The 18,111-nt window shown below is 42.9% G+C and overlaps 1 protein-coding gene across 2 annotated transcripts in view; it reads right to left on the bottom strand.

Annotated features, from left to right (window-relative positions):
* Positions 1–5,471: 5,471 nt before the first annotated feature.
* LOC129824018 (tenascin-R-like) overlaps positions 5,472–18,111 on the bottom strand; it is a 163,845-nt gene continuing 151,205 nt past the window's right edge. For both annotated transcript variants that reach the window (XM_055883286.1, XM_055883287.1), the window contains exons 20-22: positions 15,418–15,579; positions 14,775–14,938; positions 5,472–13,447 (exon numbers count right to left, since the gene is read on the bottom strand). In XM_055883286.1, coding sequence (XP_055739261.1) covers positions 13,325–13,447; positions 14,775–14,938; positions 15,418–15,579 — 449 coding nt within the window. In that variant the 3' untranslated portion in view covers positions 5,472–13,324. The remainder of the gene's footprint in view (positions 13,448–14,774; positions 14,939–15,417; positions 15,580–18,111) is intronic.

Here is an 18,111-nt window from a genome sequence, read left to right as displayed (position 1 = left end):
GAGCAATGAGCTCACTCAAAATAATACAAACATAATAATAGCTCTAGCTCCAAGCTAGAGTCTAGAAGAGGCACATGCTACACAGCATGACTTAGATTATGATTCAATCATCAATGTAAAATTACATTAAAGAGACAGTAACAGAGGTCAAACATTGTGCGTTCCGTCGTATAACATGACATTATCTAACTGTATGGTTTAACCCACAAAATAGAACTAGAGAGCAGTTAAAATGAAATGCTGCTGTGTCTTGAATGTTTTCACTGGCATGTCCTGAGATTTCAATTCTATTACTTCTAGTCTACTTCCCACATGGAACCCTATTCCCTTTATAGTGCACTACTACTTATAGTGCTTTTGGGGCGCATTCCTATACTTTTTCACCCTGAACGGCCTGTAACAGCTCTGAGCTGGACAGATATAGAACAGAGCCCAGAGCCTTGAGGCAGAACGATAAAGTGGGCCTGAGACTTCACATTCACATGGACCAGGAAGTGCTTACTTGGACTCCTTCCAGAGGGGCAGCAATAAGGTCTCCAGGACAAAACATTACTTATTTTGGAGACGAAGAAGCAAAGCATTATCAATGCTCGCCCAGTCCACAGCCTTAAGAGGCACTTTTGTGATTGTCTATGCTGTGGCATATTAATAAATGGGACAAAAGAGAATGGTTTGAACAGACCCATGGATGGAAGGAGGATGGGATTTGTACAGAGATGATGCCTTTGAGCATCAATTACAACAAAAGATTGCACATAGTAGAGTAATTCTATACCTTCTGGCCATGTTGACTTATACACAGACGCTCTCTTTCCTGTATTATCTCAGCATGTGATAGGAGTCAACTCTGACCAGAATATTTACACTCCAGAAATTATGCTTTGTAAGCATGTCGCCACATGCAAGTATTGCATAGTCCTCATTTGTCATAGTCCTCGTCATGGACTGTTTAACAAAACATGAGGACGGATATCTTATGATTCTTTAATTATAACATGCAAGCCCATTTCAATAACTGCACAATGCTGACATAGTTTGCCTTTGTAATCATGGCTATTCACTATTGATGAGTTATCAGTGATTTGCTGGCAAAACTCTATGTGATCAGTTCAGATAATGACATCGTCACCTTGCACACAAACATACACAACACTAGATCACTGACTAAATCGCGCCCTACAAGAAGAGAAAAAGCAAGAGAGAGACAGCACAACATGTAGCCAAAAACTCATACCTCTTATTTTCCTGCCTCCAATGGAGTTGTCACTAGTCTTCTTCATGGCCTGGAAACATTCATGTTGAGTAGCCCCACTGGCTTACTAAATGTTAGCTATGTCAGAAGTATCAATGCTGCCCATCAATCCGTTCCCGGTCCCTCGATTCTCAATTAAGCCAACGTGTTACCGGCACTATTACACAATCCAACGGAGAGCAGCACTTGTCAGACCCAATTTGCTTCCAGGGCTCAGTGAGTTGTGAAACCAACGCAAGCCGCCCGACCAGGCCGAGGTTTGGGGCTGGTTTTACAGTGTCGCCTTTCATCACATTCCTCCCAGTGATCTGTGAAATGACTGGTGTGTTGGAAGAGGGGCAGAGGGACCTCAGGACCCATTAATGGTTTTCGTCCTTATACAGTATGTGTGAGACAATTGTGCAGTTAAGCAGGAGTACACACACGTTATGACGAGCACAGTGAAGAATACCAAGAGTCATATTCTGGTGTTAAGCTCAAGCTGGCTACAGACACCAAACATCAGGTGTTGACATTTATCCTATGTTACTGTTTGTTATAGGTTCATTATTGTTTTACCACAGTATATTGCAATACCTCGTGACAACCTGGAGTCAGTGACATGTTTTTTCAATTAAGGCAGACAGAATTATGTTTTCAAAAGCAACGCTGTCCATGTTATATTTGGATAAGGACAGAGTATAGATAGCCATGACTTGGGCCTAATCTTTGGTCTTTCCCGCAGTATGCTGTTCTGTTTTTAACATAACTACTTCCAGCAGTAATTGTGTTGTTCATTATTTAGTGCATCATTTCTGCTCGCTAGACATTTTTATTTAATTAATGACTAATTAAGACATGCCATTATTGTCACGCCAGCTCACGCTCTTCCTCCCGCTGGCACTCAAGGGCGCCAGGATCCCCAGCATTACGCACTCAAGCCACCATTAGTACGCACACCTGCCATCCCCCTGTCACGCACATCAGCGATCATTGGACTCACGTGGACTCAATTACTTGCGTCTGTTCCCAAACTCTGTTCCCTGCTTTGGGATTAATTGTCTCATGTCTGTGATACCCGTGTTCCAACGCTGTTCCTGTCTTGTTTCCTTGTCTGTTCCTGAATAAATGTCTGACTACCTGCTTCTCCTGTCCGGCGTTGGCCCTTACACAATCGCGAAGCTATGACACGAAGCATCGGGGAGTACTGGTGTTCCGGTTGGTGGTGACGTCGGTCCTGGGTCGCCGCCGATGGAACTGGAGGTGCCTAGCCAGCTCGTCGGGCTTCCACGCCCTAGCTGGCTCGAGAGGTTTCCTTCCGCCCATCCCACGTTGGGCCTCAGCCGGATTATCAGGTCTTGTTCGCCCAGCTGGCTCGTTAGACTGTTCCGTCTCCGACGGATCTTCGGGCTTTCACACCTCAGCCTTAACGTCAGGCTCCTATGCCTCAGTCGGCTGGCCAGGAAACTATTACAAAAACTATTACGGACTACAAAGGGAAACCCAGACGTGAGTTGCCAGTGACGCGAACAAACCAGATGAGCTAAATGCCTTTTATGCTCGCTTCGAGGCAAGCAACACTGAAGCATGCATGAGAGCACCAGCTGTTCTGGATGACTGTGTGATAATACTCTCGGTCGTCTTCACTGACATTTTCTACCTCTCCCTGACTGAGTGTGTAATACCTACATGTTTCAAGCAGACCACCATAGTCCCTGTGCTCAAGCAAGCGAAGGTAACCTGCCTTAATGATTTCCCACCTGGACAAAAGGAAAACCTACGTATGTGAGAATGCTGTTCATTAACTACAGCTAAACGTTCAACACCATAGTGCAGATGAAGCTCAAAACTAAGCTAAGGACACTGGGACTAAAGACCTCCTTCTGAAACTGGATCCTGGACTTCCTGACGGGCCGCCCCCAGGTGGTAAGGGTAGGCAACAACACGTTTGCCAAGCTAATCCTCAACACTGGGGCCCCTCAGAGGTGTGTACTTTGTCCGCTCCTGTACTCCCTTTTCACCCACGACTGCGTGGCCAAACACAACTCTAACACCATCATTAAGTTTGCTGACGACACAACAGTGTTAGGCCTGATCACCGACAATGACGACACAGCCTATGGGAGGTCAGAGAACTGGCAGTGTGGTGCCAGGACATAAACCTCTCGCTCAATGTGAGCAAGACAAAGGAGCTGATCGTGGACTACAGGAAAGGCTGGCCGAACAGGCAACCATTAACATCAATGGGGCTGTAGTGGAGCGGGTCAAGAGTGTCCACATCACCAACAAACTATCATGGTCCAAACACACAAAGACAGTCGTTTAGAGGTCAGTACAACACCTTTTCCCCCTCAGGAGACTAAAAAGATTTGTCATGGGTCCCCAGATTCTACAGTTGCACCATCGAGAGCATCCTGACCGGTTACATCACTGCCTGGTATGGTAACTGCTAGGCATCTGACCCTAATGCGCTACAGTGGGTAAAGTGTATGGCCCAGTACATCACTGGGGCCAAGCTTCCTGCCATCCAGGACCTATATACTAGGCAGTGTCCGAGGAAAGCCCATTAAAATTGTCAGAATCTCCAGTCACCCAAGTCGTAGACTGTTTTCTCTGCTACCGCACGGCAAGCGGTACTGGAGCGCCAAGTCTATGACCAAAATGCTCCGTAACTGCTTCTACCACCAAGCCATAAGACTACTGAACAATTAATCAAATGGCCACCGGACTATTACATTGATCCCCCCTCTATTTGTTTTGTACACTGTAGCTACTCACTGTTTATTATCTATGCATTGTCTTTTTTTTAATTTTTAATTTTAATTTTTAATTTTTTTATCCCATTTTCTCCCCAATTTTCGTGGTATCCAATCGCTAGTAATTACTACCTTGTCTCATCGCTACAACTCCCGTACGGGCTCGGGAGAGACGAAGGTCGGAAGCCATGCGTCCTCCGAAGCACAACCCAACCAGCCGTACTGCTTCTTAACACAGCGCGCCTCCAACCCGGAAGCCAGCCGCACCAATGTGTCGGAGGAAACACCGTGTACCTGGCCCCCCTTGGTTGGCGCGCACTGCGCCCAGCCCGCCACAGGAGTTGCTGGAGCGCGATGAGACAAGGATATCCCTACCGGCCAAACCCTCCCTACCCCGGACGACGCTATGCCAATTGTGCGTCGCCCCACGGACCTCCCGGTCGCGGCCGGCTGCGACAGAGCCTGGGGGCGAACCCAGAGACTCTGGTGGCGCAGTTAGCACTGCGATGCAGTGCCCTAGACCACTGCTCCAGCCGGGAGGCCATCTATGCATTGTCACTTCACCCCTACCTACATGTACAAATTACCTCTAACCTGTACCCCCGCACACTGACTTGGTACCGGTACCCCCTGTATATGGCCTCGTTATTGTCATGTTATTGTGTTACTTTTTAATATTTTTTTATGTTTTACTTTAGTTATTTGGTCAATATCTTCTTGAACTGTACTGTTGGTTAAGGGCTTGTAAGTAAGCATTTCACGGTAAGGTCTACACTTGTTTTATTTGGCGAATGTAACAAATAAAGTTTGATTTTATTTAATTTTTAAAGCTTAAGCACGATATCCAGGTTGTGTGAGTGTCTGTCAGACTCTGAGGTTGTGTCCCTATGTAATGCACTACTTGATCAAAATAAGTGCACTATATAGGGAATAGGGTGGCACGAGATTTACACCCTCTCCCACGGATTTTCAAGGGCCAGCGAGAGCTCACCGGACGCCGCCGGAACCACAACGCTTTCCAGGGCTTGGGCCCCTCTCGGAGCAAACCCATTCCAGGGTGCCCTGCCCTTCACAAAGAAAAGATAACTCTCCCGGGATCGGTCGCGTTGCTATTTGGGACACAGCCTCAAGTTTCCGTCAGGCTCTTCCTCTGTGGGTCAGTTAGTGTTGGGTTTGATGGCAGCCTCTTTGCTGCAGCCATCACAGAGAATCCCATCCTTGCATGACCCAACACAACACAAAATCACTCACACACTTTCATGAACTCACAACATACTGTACATGTGAGTTACTGAGAATACATTCTCTGTAAAAAAAAATAGGCCAAGAGATTTGAAAGATATTGAATGATATATATTCAAGCAAAAAACAACTATTAGTGTAAGTGAAATTATTGTTAGATTGTTGTGTTCATTTATAAAACATGTAAATGGACTTGAAACAGAAAATAACATCTGAAATAACTGCACTTGTAAACAGCAACATTGACTATTGGAATATTTTATTAATATGTAGAAAATGTATTAAAAAATTTACTATACAGTACATGTTTTTAAGTCAAACTAGAACTAATCTGATCAGTAATATCCAAGATTATACAACACAATCCAGATACTAATCAAAGTAGCTTTTCCACGGTCTCAACCTTCCTCAACATTCTTCATGGGATCTTAAAGCCAAACAGGTAAAGTACACCTTTTAACATTCCTTGGGGCTCTTTTCAGCTATACAACAGTGTTGCATCAATTGAAAAATTAATAACATAGCTGTGTCTAGTAGTCATACATACCACAATATAAATAAATGACAGGAAAATATTCCACACACTTCCTATAAGCCTGATTAAATGACACAACAGAGGAACAGATTGTGGGTTTGAGTTGTGAGCCAGTGCGAGTTGTTGTTCCAGTAAATTGGGAAGCTGTGATTGGTTAAGTAACGGGGAAATATGGAACATTCTGAAGCACTAGATGAGCTGCTACCATCTGTTATGCAAATGAATAATAGAGTAAAGTCTGCCCTCAACATTGTTAGAAAAATGCAGTCTTAATTTCACTCCCATCCTTACACTTGAAACCTCTCTCAGATATAAATACAAAGATCTGCTGTATGTGTTCCAGATAAAACAGAGACGCTTCACAGTATCTCATCTGTTCAAATAGAAGAGCAGACCACAGCTTCTCATACAAGTCACCGCTCATAAATCCTTTAAGGTCGAGATGCTAACTTGGCCTCAGGCTATCACATTCAAAACCCTAACTGCATCCCACATGGCACACTATTCTGTATATAGTGCACTACTTTTGACCCTGGTCAGGGAATAGGGTGCCATTTGGGATGTAGGTCCAATCTGACTATTGTCCTGATCCTCCTACATCAACTACTGGGTAGAGAGGGCAACAACATTAATTTAGAATGCCTACTAACAGAGTAACAGCAATGTTATTCCTACAGCATATCAAATCTATATTTCTGAGCACTAAGCACTAATGATTCTAGGGCAATGTAATCAAAGATACTGGTAAACAAACCAAGGTATCTAAATGCCGTTGTTTCCAATGGGAGCAAATTAAGCACTGTGCCAGAACATGCAAGGACGTGGGCAGAGCCAAGCACGAGCTAGTGAGATCCTACTGGTGCTTTTAAGCATGTATTTGCATATTTCTGTTAGGGAACGCCTTCTCTGTGAAGTACGTGTGTGCAATAACTCAATTCGCCCTTGTACTCCTACTAACAACACATTATATGCACTCTGTTCGTAACAGATTCTAGTTTTGGGAACAGAAAACTGTACTGAGAGCAATGTTAATAAGCAGAATGTCGGCCAGGTTTCTTCTAGATCAATTTTCTCACACATCTCGCCACTGGACTTCCTCTCATCATTATATTTAATGGTGAGTGGAAATTGTAAAACAATGCTTCAGATTAATGCATCTTGTGAGACATCTAGCTCCTTCTTCTGTCGGTATAATCATCCTAAAGTGATGAGATAATTCACCCATAATCTGCATGATGCTTTATACAGCCATGCAATTGTCCGTCATTTAATTTACATAGGATCTGTGATAAACTGTGACTAAAGCATTAGTCTTTTCTGTGAGGTTGATTATGTGCAGTCCTATTATCAGAACCATAGAAATGGAATCACAACGGTGTGTGTTAGACCCATTCTAGTGATTATATTTCTAAGATCAGAACTATTCCTTCTCCTTTATGATGAAAGTGATGGCATGGGAGCAATAGTAGGACAGATCGAGTTGGCCCTAAGGGGAAATACATTTTTTCCACCAAAATGTAAGAATTAACCACATTCTTCCCGAGTGGAGCAGCAGACTAAGACACTGCATTTCAGTGCTAGAGGTGTCACTACAAACCCTGGTTTGATCCTGGGCTGTATCACAACCAGCTGTGATTGAGAGTCCAATAGGGCGGCGCACAATTGGCTCAGCGTCCTCCGGGTTAGGGTTTGGCCTAACCCGGAAATAAGAATTTGTTCTTAACTGACTTGCCTAGTTAAATAAAATAAAAACATCTATACAGTTCCAGTCAAAAGTTTGGACATACCTTCTCATTCAAGGGTTTTTCTTTATTTTTACTATTTTCTACATTGTAAGATAATAGTGAAGACAGAAAAACTATGAAATAACACATATGGAATCATTAAATAACCCAAAAAAGTGTTCAACAAATCAAAATATATTATATTTATATTCTTCAAAGTAGGCACTCTTTGCCTTGATGACAGCTTTGCACACGCTTGGCATTATCTCAACCAGTATCATGAAGTAGTCACCTGGAAAGCATTTTAATTAAAAGGTGTGCCTTGTTAAAAGTTAATTTGTGGATTTTCTTTCCTTCTTAATGCGTTTGAGTCAATCAGTTGTGTTGTGACAAGGTAGGGGTGGTATACAGAAGATGTTTCTATTTGGTAAAAGACGAAGTCAATATTATTGCAGGAACAGCTTAAATAAGCAAAGAGACGACAGTCCATCATTACTTTAAGACATGAAGTTCAATCAATCCGGAAAATGACAAGAACTTTGAAAGTTTCTTCAAGTGCAGTCTCAAAAACCATCAAGCGCTATGATAAAACTGGCTCTCATGAGGACCACCACAGGAAAGGAAGACCCAGAGTTACCTCTGCTGCAGAGGATAAGTTAATTAGAGTAACCAGCCTCAGAAATTGCAGCCCAAATAAGTGCTTCAGAGTTCAAGCAACAGACACATCTCAACATCAACTGTTCAGAGGAAACTGTGTTAATCAGGCCTTCATGGTCGAATTGCTGAAAAGTAACCACTAGTAAAGGACACCAAAAAGAAGAAGAGACTTGATTGGGCCAAGAAACATCAGCAATGGACATTAGACCGGTGGAAATCTGTCCTTTGGTCTTTGTGAGACGCAGAGTAGGTGAACGGATGCTCTCTGCATGTGTGTTTCCCACCATGAAGCATGGAGGATGAGGTGTGATGGTGTGGGTGTGCTTTGCTGTGACACTGTCAGTGATTTATTTAGAATTCAAGACACACATAACCAGCATGGCTACCACAGCATTCTGCAGTGAAACACCATCCCATTTGGTTTGCACTTAGTGTGACTATAATTTGTTTTTCAACAGGACAATGACCCAACACACCTCCATGCTGTTTAAGGGCTACTTGACCAAGAAGGAGAGTGATGGAGTGCTACATCAGATGACCTGGCCTCCACAATCACCCAACCTCTACCCAATTGAGATGGTTTGGGATGAGTTGGACCACAGAGTGAAGGAAAAGCAGCAAACAAGTGCTCATTAGACGTGGGAACTCCTTCAAGACTGTTGGAAAAGCATTCCAAGTGAAGATAGTTGAGAGAATGCCAAAAGTGTGCAAAGGTGTAATCCATGCTAAGGGTGGCTACTTTGAAGTATCTCAAATAATTTTTTGGTTACTACATGATTCCGTATGTGTATTTTTCTTAGTTTTGATGTCTTCAATATTATTCTATAATGTAAAAAATAGGATAAATAAAGAAAACCCTGGAATAAGTGGGTGTGTCCAAACTTTTGAATGGTACTGTCTATTATTCTGCTTCACAGTTGCTGTCTAGTAGAGGTCTGACAATGCCTGGTAGAGGTATACTTTATTTACACGGTTCGGTTTCCACAGTTTATGGATTTAGTACCAGCTTCACAAATACTCCTGTCACGTACACTACATGGCCAAAAGTATATGGACACTTGCTTGTCAAACATCTCGTTCCAAAATCATGGGCATTAATATGAAGTTGGTCCCCCTTTGCTGCTATAACAGCCTTCATTCTTCTGTGAAGGCTTTCCATTAGATGTCGGAACATTGCTGCAGGGACTTGCTTCCATTCAGCCACAATAGCATTACTGAAGTCGGGCACTGATGTTGGTCGATTAGGCCTTGTTCGCAGTCGGCGTTCAAATTCATCCTGAAGGTTTGAGGTCAGGGCTCTGTGCAGTTCCAGTCAAGTTCTTCCACAACAATCTCGACAAACCATTTCTGTATGGACCTGAAATCATGCTGAAACAGAAAAGGGCCTTCCTCAAACTGTTGCCACAAAGTTCGGAGCACAGAATTGTCTAGAATGTCATTGCATCCTGTGGCGTTAAGATTTCCCTTTACTGGAATTAAAGGGCCTAGCCTGAACCATGAAAAACAGCCCCAGATCATTATTTCTCCTCCACCAAACTTTACAGTTGTCACTATGCAGTCGGACAGGGAACGTTCTCCTGGCATCTGCCAAACCCAGAATTGTCCGTCGGACTACCAGATGGTGAAGCCTAGTTTATCACTCCATAGAACGCGTTTCCACTGCTCCAGAGTCCAATGGTGGCGAACTGTACACCACTCCAGCCGACACTTGGCATTGCGCATGGTGATCTTGGGCTTGTGTGCGGCTGCTCGGCCATGGAAACCCATTTCATGAAGCTGTGCTGAAGCTGTGCTGACGTCGCTTCCAGAGGCAGTTTGGAACTTGATAGTGTGTTGCAACTGAGGTTGAACAATTTTTACACGCTTTGCGCTTCAGCACTCGGCGGTCCTGTTCTGTAAGCTTGTATGGCCTACCACTTTGCAGCTGAGCAGTTATTGCTCCTAGACGTTTCCACTTCACAATAACAGCACTTACAGTTGACCGGGGCAGCTGTAGCAAGGCAGAAATTTGACGAACTGACTTGTTGGTGACAAGTTGAAAGTCACTGAGATCTTCAGTACGGGACATTGTACAGCCAATGTTTGTCTATGGAGATTGCATGGCGGTGTGCTCGATTGTATACACCTGTCAGCAATGGGTGTGGCTGAAGTAGCTGAATCCACTAATTTGAAGGGGTGTCCACATACTTTTGACAATTTTGTGCATGTGCAATGTGTTGTCCTGATTTGTAAAGGCATGATTAAACAACGTTATATTCAGCATATTGAGATTCTATTACCTTTCTTACAGACAATACATTTTTTGTGGGTTTTATTTTCCTCCTCAGTATCCCTCAATCTGTTTATATTCTTTAGCACTCAGCATTCTCTCAGCCATCATTGATTACATGCATTTGCACTTGAGGTTCCCTTCAATAGTTAGATGTGCTTTTACATCGCAAGCCTAACACAAGATAACAGTATCTTACTACTCTAACACCGTTCGATCAAAATTCTAGTTCTTTGTAGATATTCTCTCTTTAGGCTCCCCTGAAACCAAATCAAAACAGGTAAGGGTATTTAGTCACTGCATTTGAAATATAACTTTTCCAGCTCAGACCTCAACTTGAATTCTTGGCAGAGATTCTGGAGGTTAAAATAGTGACAACTAGCTTAATGTGTGTGCACATTGCACACAGCCCTGCTAAACCAGGGGTGTGAAGGAAAAGGTTAAGTTACTGAAAGGAATCATAACATAAATAAGAACTACAGTATACCTGTCCTACAGCTTGGAATAGGCCTGCAACAACTTCTGGATAATCTTCTGGATAATCAGAACACTTCACTTGACCAAGCTTGAGGCTTTGCAAAATAAGACTGTGTCATTCTGATTGATTGATTGACAATTCATTAATTTCAGATTTCTGTAAAAGAGAGCAGGAGTCAGTAAGCTTTTGGATTACAATTAGGGCACACCAGCGTTTGACAAAAGTGATATCTCTTATGTTACATACATTCCATCTGTTATCTACAGAGCTTCATCACTCTCATTCCTTGCAAAAGTGCCATGAGGCAAAGTTAGTCTAAGTAGTTAAGAAATAAGTACACATCCTATTCTAGTGAAAAAGAAAACACTATGTATTGCTCTGGGAGATGCATTGCATTAACAGATCTGAAACAGTCACTTAACAAGCAGAATTCAGAGAAGAATTTCTACATTTAAATTCAAAAGTAAATCAAAATCAAATCACATTTTATTTGTTACATGCGCTGAATACAAAGGGTGTGGAATTTACCGTGAAATGCTTGCTTTACGAGCCCTTCCCAACGATGCAGATTCTGATGACACGTTTGTTATTACCATGAAGGTGTTGATCATGATTGTTAGCATGCAGTAGGCTCACCGCTTTTCAAAACAAGTCTGTGTTAACAACTATGGTTAGAACAATAGGGGAAGTAGTATCAGCGTTTCTTAATGCTTCTATATTACTCTGCATCTACAAGGGTAAATACTGAAATATGTCTCCTCCTCCTAATTCTTATATGGATATATTAGTACCAGTAGTCTATAGGATGGACAATCACCATTGTTTCAAGTCATCAAGTCTAAAGGACAATGAACGACATAAAATGTACAAAATGATTATGACCCACTGTGTGGTTGTTACAGTTTGTAGAGATTGGGTGAGGGTATTTAAGCCATATCTGGATGAAAATATTAGTCAATTAGTCAATAAAAACAACTAAGGAGAACAACACAATTAAACGATTTGATGAAAGTATTGGATAAGTAGGATTACAGTGTATCCATCAGATGTACATGGAGGACATGAGGGGTTCTCTACAGCAGGCCAAGTGTTACTTGCACTGGTGGCATAACATAGTTAAACATTACATACGGGTGAGAAAGGAGGATTGTATAATGTACAGGACGACTATCGAACACCAACATACAGTAAATGAGGTTATCAATTTCAAATAATTTACTAAAATACTGACAAAGAACTAATGTTCAAAAAGTAACCACGAGAATTGTTGCTGGGCCTAAAACCGAGGATCACAGAAACATCTGCTAAGGTGATGATGAGGTTACAAAGAAAGAGAGCTCTGTCGACAGCGCATTTTCTCTTCAGCAAATCTTTGGTTTCATGTCAGAACTATTAGCACCATCAATGCAAGTAACATAGTGTGGAAACATTTGAGAGCGCTACCTCCTATACAGGATCTTCACACAGCTTTGTATTTGTTTGTGGAGTTGGAATTTCCTCATGGAGAATACCGTATGTGAATATTGGTCAACAATGTTATATATTTGAGTTATGCAGGGCAGTGTAAAGACAAGTATTGAATGACAATGGTCATACTATGTATTACCTCAGCGCAAATAACTTGCTCACTGTTATTTTCTTACTAAATGGGGCACTAGAGTCTAGGCCTATACATTTCAAGTTGAGCAGCTATTGTTTGATGATCCTGTTTCTTCCATTCCAACCAGGGTGTGGATTTGGGATTTTATTGTACATTCAAAAGCAAATTGGACAAATGGACATAAATAAACAAATCAATAGCTGATGTTGAATCCACTGCTACAGGCTGGTGTGTAGCTTGGTGAATGCTGATTGACTCATTATGAGTGCCAATGTTTTGTCAATGTCCAATGAATTGCTCCATGCAGGCATTTGACTATGAAACTCATGGAGGGTTGCTATTTCAATAAAAATATCAATAACAAGGCATCAAATTATATCATGTAATAAATTAACTTTGTTACAATATCAGTTATAAAAATAGAGATATCTTACTTGTTTACGGGCATATAGAATTTTGTTAAAATTACTTTTTTTAATGGGGAAAATAATCCTAGCTCTCATGTACTTATATTGTATGGATAGAGAGAAGTTCATGACAGCTACTCTGAGTTCATCTCTTCACCTTCCAGGACAGGGCAAATAACTAAACACAAAAATCTTATGGTTTACCTCCCTATTTTAGCAAATAGATAGCCTTAAAATCCAGACTGAATGGATTTTGAAACAAACATGAAACAGAGCTGAATTCAGTCTGCATATCCAGGCTAGCTAACAGAACCATTGTCATTCAAATTTTGTATAAATTGCATAGCTCCTCCTTTTGTCTTTCAGCCTTATGTAAAAGTAGGAACAGCAAGCTGGATTGGGGTTGAGGGGTAAGGTGTAGGGGTTTATTCTGGAGGAGTGGACCTCCTTCGCTTGCCACTGATGCTGCGGTAGTTGAACGGCCTCATTTTCATCTCCACAAAGGGGACAGAGAACTCATGGCCCTTCCAGTGGTACCAGTTGATACCCTGTATAGGATGAATAGAGGACAATGTAGGATCAAGAGAGAACAGTGTTTGGAAACAGAGATATCTGATATGACACAACATGGTTTTCTTAGAATATGTACAGTGCACTTCTTTATCAAGGATGTGCGTACGGCCACAAACTTTACTATATGACTTATACAGTATGTCTAATATGGATATTGTGCTCAATGTTCAGTTCACTACTAATTCAAATGTGACATGCTCAGCTGTCTCCTGTCTCCTCAGCTGACTCCTGTTTCCTCAGCTGACTCCTGTTTCCTCAGCTGACTCAGACCAACCTTAGTGGTATTTCTAATATTGCCCATTGTGCTGTTCAGAAAAATGTGTAAACATTTTCAATGCTATTTGTGGTTTGATCTCACTATGGTCATTGTAGACCATAACTCAATTAGTGGATAAAAATAATGCAGACATTCTTATCTTACCTGCAGTACAATGCACAGGTAACTGCCAAAATAAAGGAAACACTTGATTAAATGAGGGATACAAAGTATATTGAAAGCAGGTGCTTCCACACAGGTGTGGTTCCTGAGTTTAATGAAACAATTAACATCCCATCATGCTTAGGGTCATATATAAATAAGTCCAGTTGCCCATTATTTTGGCTACCATGGCTAGAAGAGATCTCAGTGACTTTGACAGAAGATTCTCAAAGGAGTATAGGGGGTTTAAAGGGTGTGTGTGTGTGTGTGTGTGGGCGTGTGTGCGAGCGAGTACGTGTGTGTGTGTCTCAGTCACTAGATCTCAATTGAGCACCGGTGGGAGATTCTGGAGCGGCCCTTGAAACAGCGTTTTCCACCACCATCAATAAAACACCAAATTATGGAATTTCTTATGCAAGAATGGTGTTGCATCCCTCCAATAGAGTTCCAGACACTTGTAGAATCTATGCCAAAGCACATTGAAGCTGTTCTGGCAGATCGTGGTGGCCCAAAGCCCTATTAAGATACTTTAAGTTGGTGTTTCCTTTATTTTGGTAGTTACCTGTAGCTAGTTCCTCTTTTTATGTCTGAGATCATTTCATGTCATCAAAAGGTTAAAGATATTGGAAACTGCTGATCTGTGTAATGTTGCAAGGCTTCTGTAGTAGTCTCATCAAAAGCTCTTTACAAGACTCTTACTTGTATCAAATATCACACTGTTGGGAAAACAGTAAGAGATTTAAAGTTTTCTTTACGTCTTTAATGGAAATGACTGGGAATCTCACAGAGTGTGGCCTTTAATGCCTGTCATCACAGTGGTAAGCTGAGGCAGCTGCTCAGTCCCACTGCTCAGTCCCAGTGCGGATGATAACAGGGACACCAACCTGACTGTGTCTCGACTCGCCGTATTTCCCGTTCAGGTTGGCCCGATGGCAGTTTTTGTACCACCAGGCTCCTTTGTAGGACAGAGCACAGTTGGTCACGGCAATGTCATTGTCTCTGTCCTTGGTGGAGAAGGGACGGCCTTGGTGATAGCTCAGCGAGTCCCCTGTGACAGGGAATGAAAATGAATTGAACTGACGGAAACAGCACATGACATGGGTACGTACACTGGCAATCTGAAGCGTATAATACTATCGGGCTGGAGCCGAGTGTTGAGGGATGGGAGATAAAATAAGTACAACACGTTTCCTCAAGAAACCATAAAGAAGATGGAGGAAAACGGCTTTTATTGTTCAGTGGGGCGGCAGGTAGCCTAGTGGTTAGAGTGTTGGGTCAGTAACTGAAAGGTTGCTAGATCGAATTCCCGAGCTGACAAGGTCTGTTCTGAATCTGTTGTTCTGACCCTGAACAAGGCAGTTAACCTACTGTTCCTAGGCCATCATTGTAAATAAGAATTTATTCTTAACTGACTTGCCTGGTAAAATAAAAAAATGTCTTGGCTGTTAGAGGTCATATATGTTCAATAGATCAGTTGATTGGTCTTAAATCAGCACCACATAGAGTAGAGTGTACATAAATGCTCACCAGCTGTGCCATTGTACTCTCCTATCCTGAGTTTGTACAGATTCCTGGCGTCTCCAATGGCGAACTTGTCATAGCTGGCGTAGACAGACTCCTGGCCATCCTTCATGTCGATCCGGAGCTCATAGCGACCTTGAGCTGAGAGCTTCTGTATGTTGTCCAAACCTGAAAAAGAAGTGACAATAAAAACACACAAAAATTATACATACACACAGTACCAGTCAAAAGTTTGGACACACCTACTCATTCATTCTTTAAAAGTTACTTCCTCACCATATTAGACAAGCATGCTCCGTTCAAAAAATGCAGAACCAAGAACAGATATAGCCCTTGGTTCACTCCAGACCTGACTGCCCTCGACCAGCACAAAAACATCCTGTGGCGAACTGCAATAGCATCGAAGAGCCCCCGTGATATGCAACTGTTCAGGGAAGTCAGGAACCAATACACGCAGTCAGTCAGGAAAGCAAAAGCCAGCTTTTTCAAGCAGAAATTTGCATCCTGTAGCTCTAACTCCAAAAAGTTCTGGGATACTGTAAAGTCCATGGAAAACAAGAGCACCTCCTCCCAGCTGCCCACTGCACTGAGGCTAGATAACACGGTCACCACTGATAAGTCCGTGATAATCGAAAACTTCAACAAACATTTCTCAATGGCTGGCCATGCCTTCCACCTGGCGACTCCAACCTTGGCCAACAGCCCCGCCCCCCCCCGCTGCTACTCGCCCAAGCCTCCCCAGCTTCTCCTTTACCCATATCCAGATAGCAGATGTTCTGAAAGAGCTGGAAAACCTGGACCCATACAAATCAGCTGGGCTTGACAATCTGGGGCCCCTATTTCTGAAACTGTCCGCTGCCATTGTCGCACCCCCTATTACCAGCCTGTTCAACCTCTCCTTCGTATCATCTGAGATCCCCAAGGATTGGAAAGCTGCCGCTGTCATCCCCCTCTTCAAAGGGGGAGACACCCTGGACCCAAACTGTTACAGACCTATATCCATCCTGCCCTGCCTAGCTAAGGTCTTCGAAATCCAAGTCAACAAACAGATCACTGACCATCTCGAATCCCACCGTACCTTCTCCGCTGTGCAATCCGGTTTCCGAGCCGGTCACGGGTGCACCTCAGCCACGCTCAAGGTACTAAACGATATCATAACCGCCATCGATAAAAGACATTACTGTGCAGCCGTCTTCATCGACCTGGCCAAGGCTTTCGACTCTGTCAATCACCATATTCTTATCGGCAGACTCAATAGCCTCGGTTTTTCTAATGACTGCCTTGCCTGGTTCACCAACTACTTTGCAGACAGAGTTCAGTGTGTCAAATCGGAGGGCATGTTGTCCGGTCCTCTGGCAGTCTCTATGGGGGTACCACAGGGTTCAATTCTCGGGCCGACTCTTTTCTCTGTATACATCAATCATGTTGCTCTTGCTGCGGGCGATTCCCTGATCCACCTCTACGCAGACGATACCATTCTGTATACTTCCGGCCCTTCCCTGGACACTGTGCTATCTAACCTCCAAACGAGCTTCAATGCCATACAACACTCCTTCCGTGGCCTCCAACTGCTCTTAAACGCTAGTAAAACCAAATGCATGCTTTCAACCGTTCGATGCCTGCACCCGCACGCCCGACTAGCATCACCACCCTGGACGGTTCCGACCTAGAATATGTGGACATCTATAAGTACCTAGGTGTCTGGCTAGACTGCAAACTCTCCTTCCAGACTCATATCAAACATCTCCAATCCAAAATCAAATCTAGAGTCGGCTTTCTATTCCGGAACAAAGCCTCCTTCACTCACGCCGCCAAACTTACCCTAGTAAAACTGACTATCCTACCGATCCTCGACTTCGGCGATGTCATCTACAAAATAGCCTCCAATACTCTAATCAGCAAACTGGATGCAGTTTATCACAGTGCCATCCGTTTTGTTACTGAAGCACCTTATACGACCCACCACTGCGACCTGTATGCCCTAGTCGGCTGGCCCTCCCTACATGTTCGTCGTCAGACCCACTGGCTCCAGGTCATCTACAAGGCTATGCAAGGCAAAGTGCCGCATTATCTCAGTTCACTGGTCACGATGGCTACACCCACCCGTAGCACGCGCTCCAGCAGGTGTATCTCACTGATCATCCCTAAAGCCAAAACCTCATTTGGACGCCTTTCCTTCCAGTTCTCTGCTGCCTGCGACTGGAACGAATTGCAAAAATCTCTGAAGTTGGAGACTTTTATCTCCCTCAACAACTTTAAAAATCTGCTATCCGAGCAGCTAACCGATCGCTGCAGCTGTACATAGTCCATCTGTAAACTACCCACCCAATTTACCTACCTCACCCCCATACTGCTTTTATTTATTTTACTTCTCTGCACTTTTGCACACCAGTATCTCTTCTTGCACATGATCATCTGATGATTTATCACTCCAGTGTTAATCTGCTAAATTGTAATTATTCGATTTATTGCCTACCTCATGCCTTTTGCACACATTGTATATAGATTCTCTTTTTTCTACCATGTTATTGACTTGTCTATTGTTTACTCCATGTGTAACTCTGTGTTGTTGTCTGTTCACACTGCTATGCTTTATCTTGGCCAGGTCGCAGTTGCAAATGAGAACTTGTTCTCAACTAGCCTACCTGGTTAAATAAAGGTGAAATAAAAAAAAAATAAAAAAAAAAGAGTTTTTCTTTA

This window comes from Salvelinus fontinalis, chromosome 26 (genome assembly GCF_029448725.1).
Source record: "Salvelinus fontinalis isolate EN_2023a chromosome 26, ASM2944872v1, whole genome shotgun sequence".
Classification (NCBI taxonomy): Eukaryota; Metazoa; Chordata; class Actinopteri; order Salmoniformes; family Salmonidae; genus Salvelinus; species Salvelinus fontinalis.
This window is presented reverse-complemented; position numbering and strand designations above follow the sequence as displayed.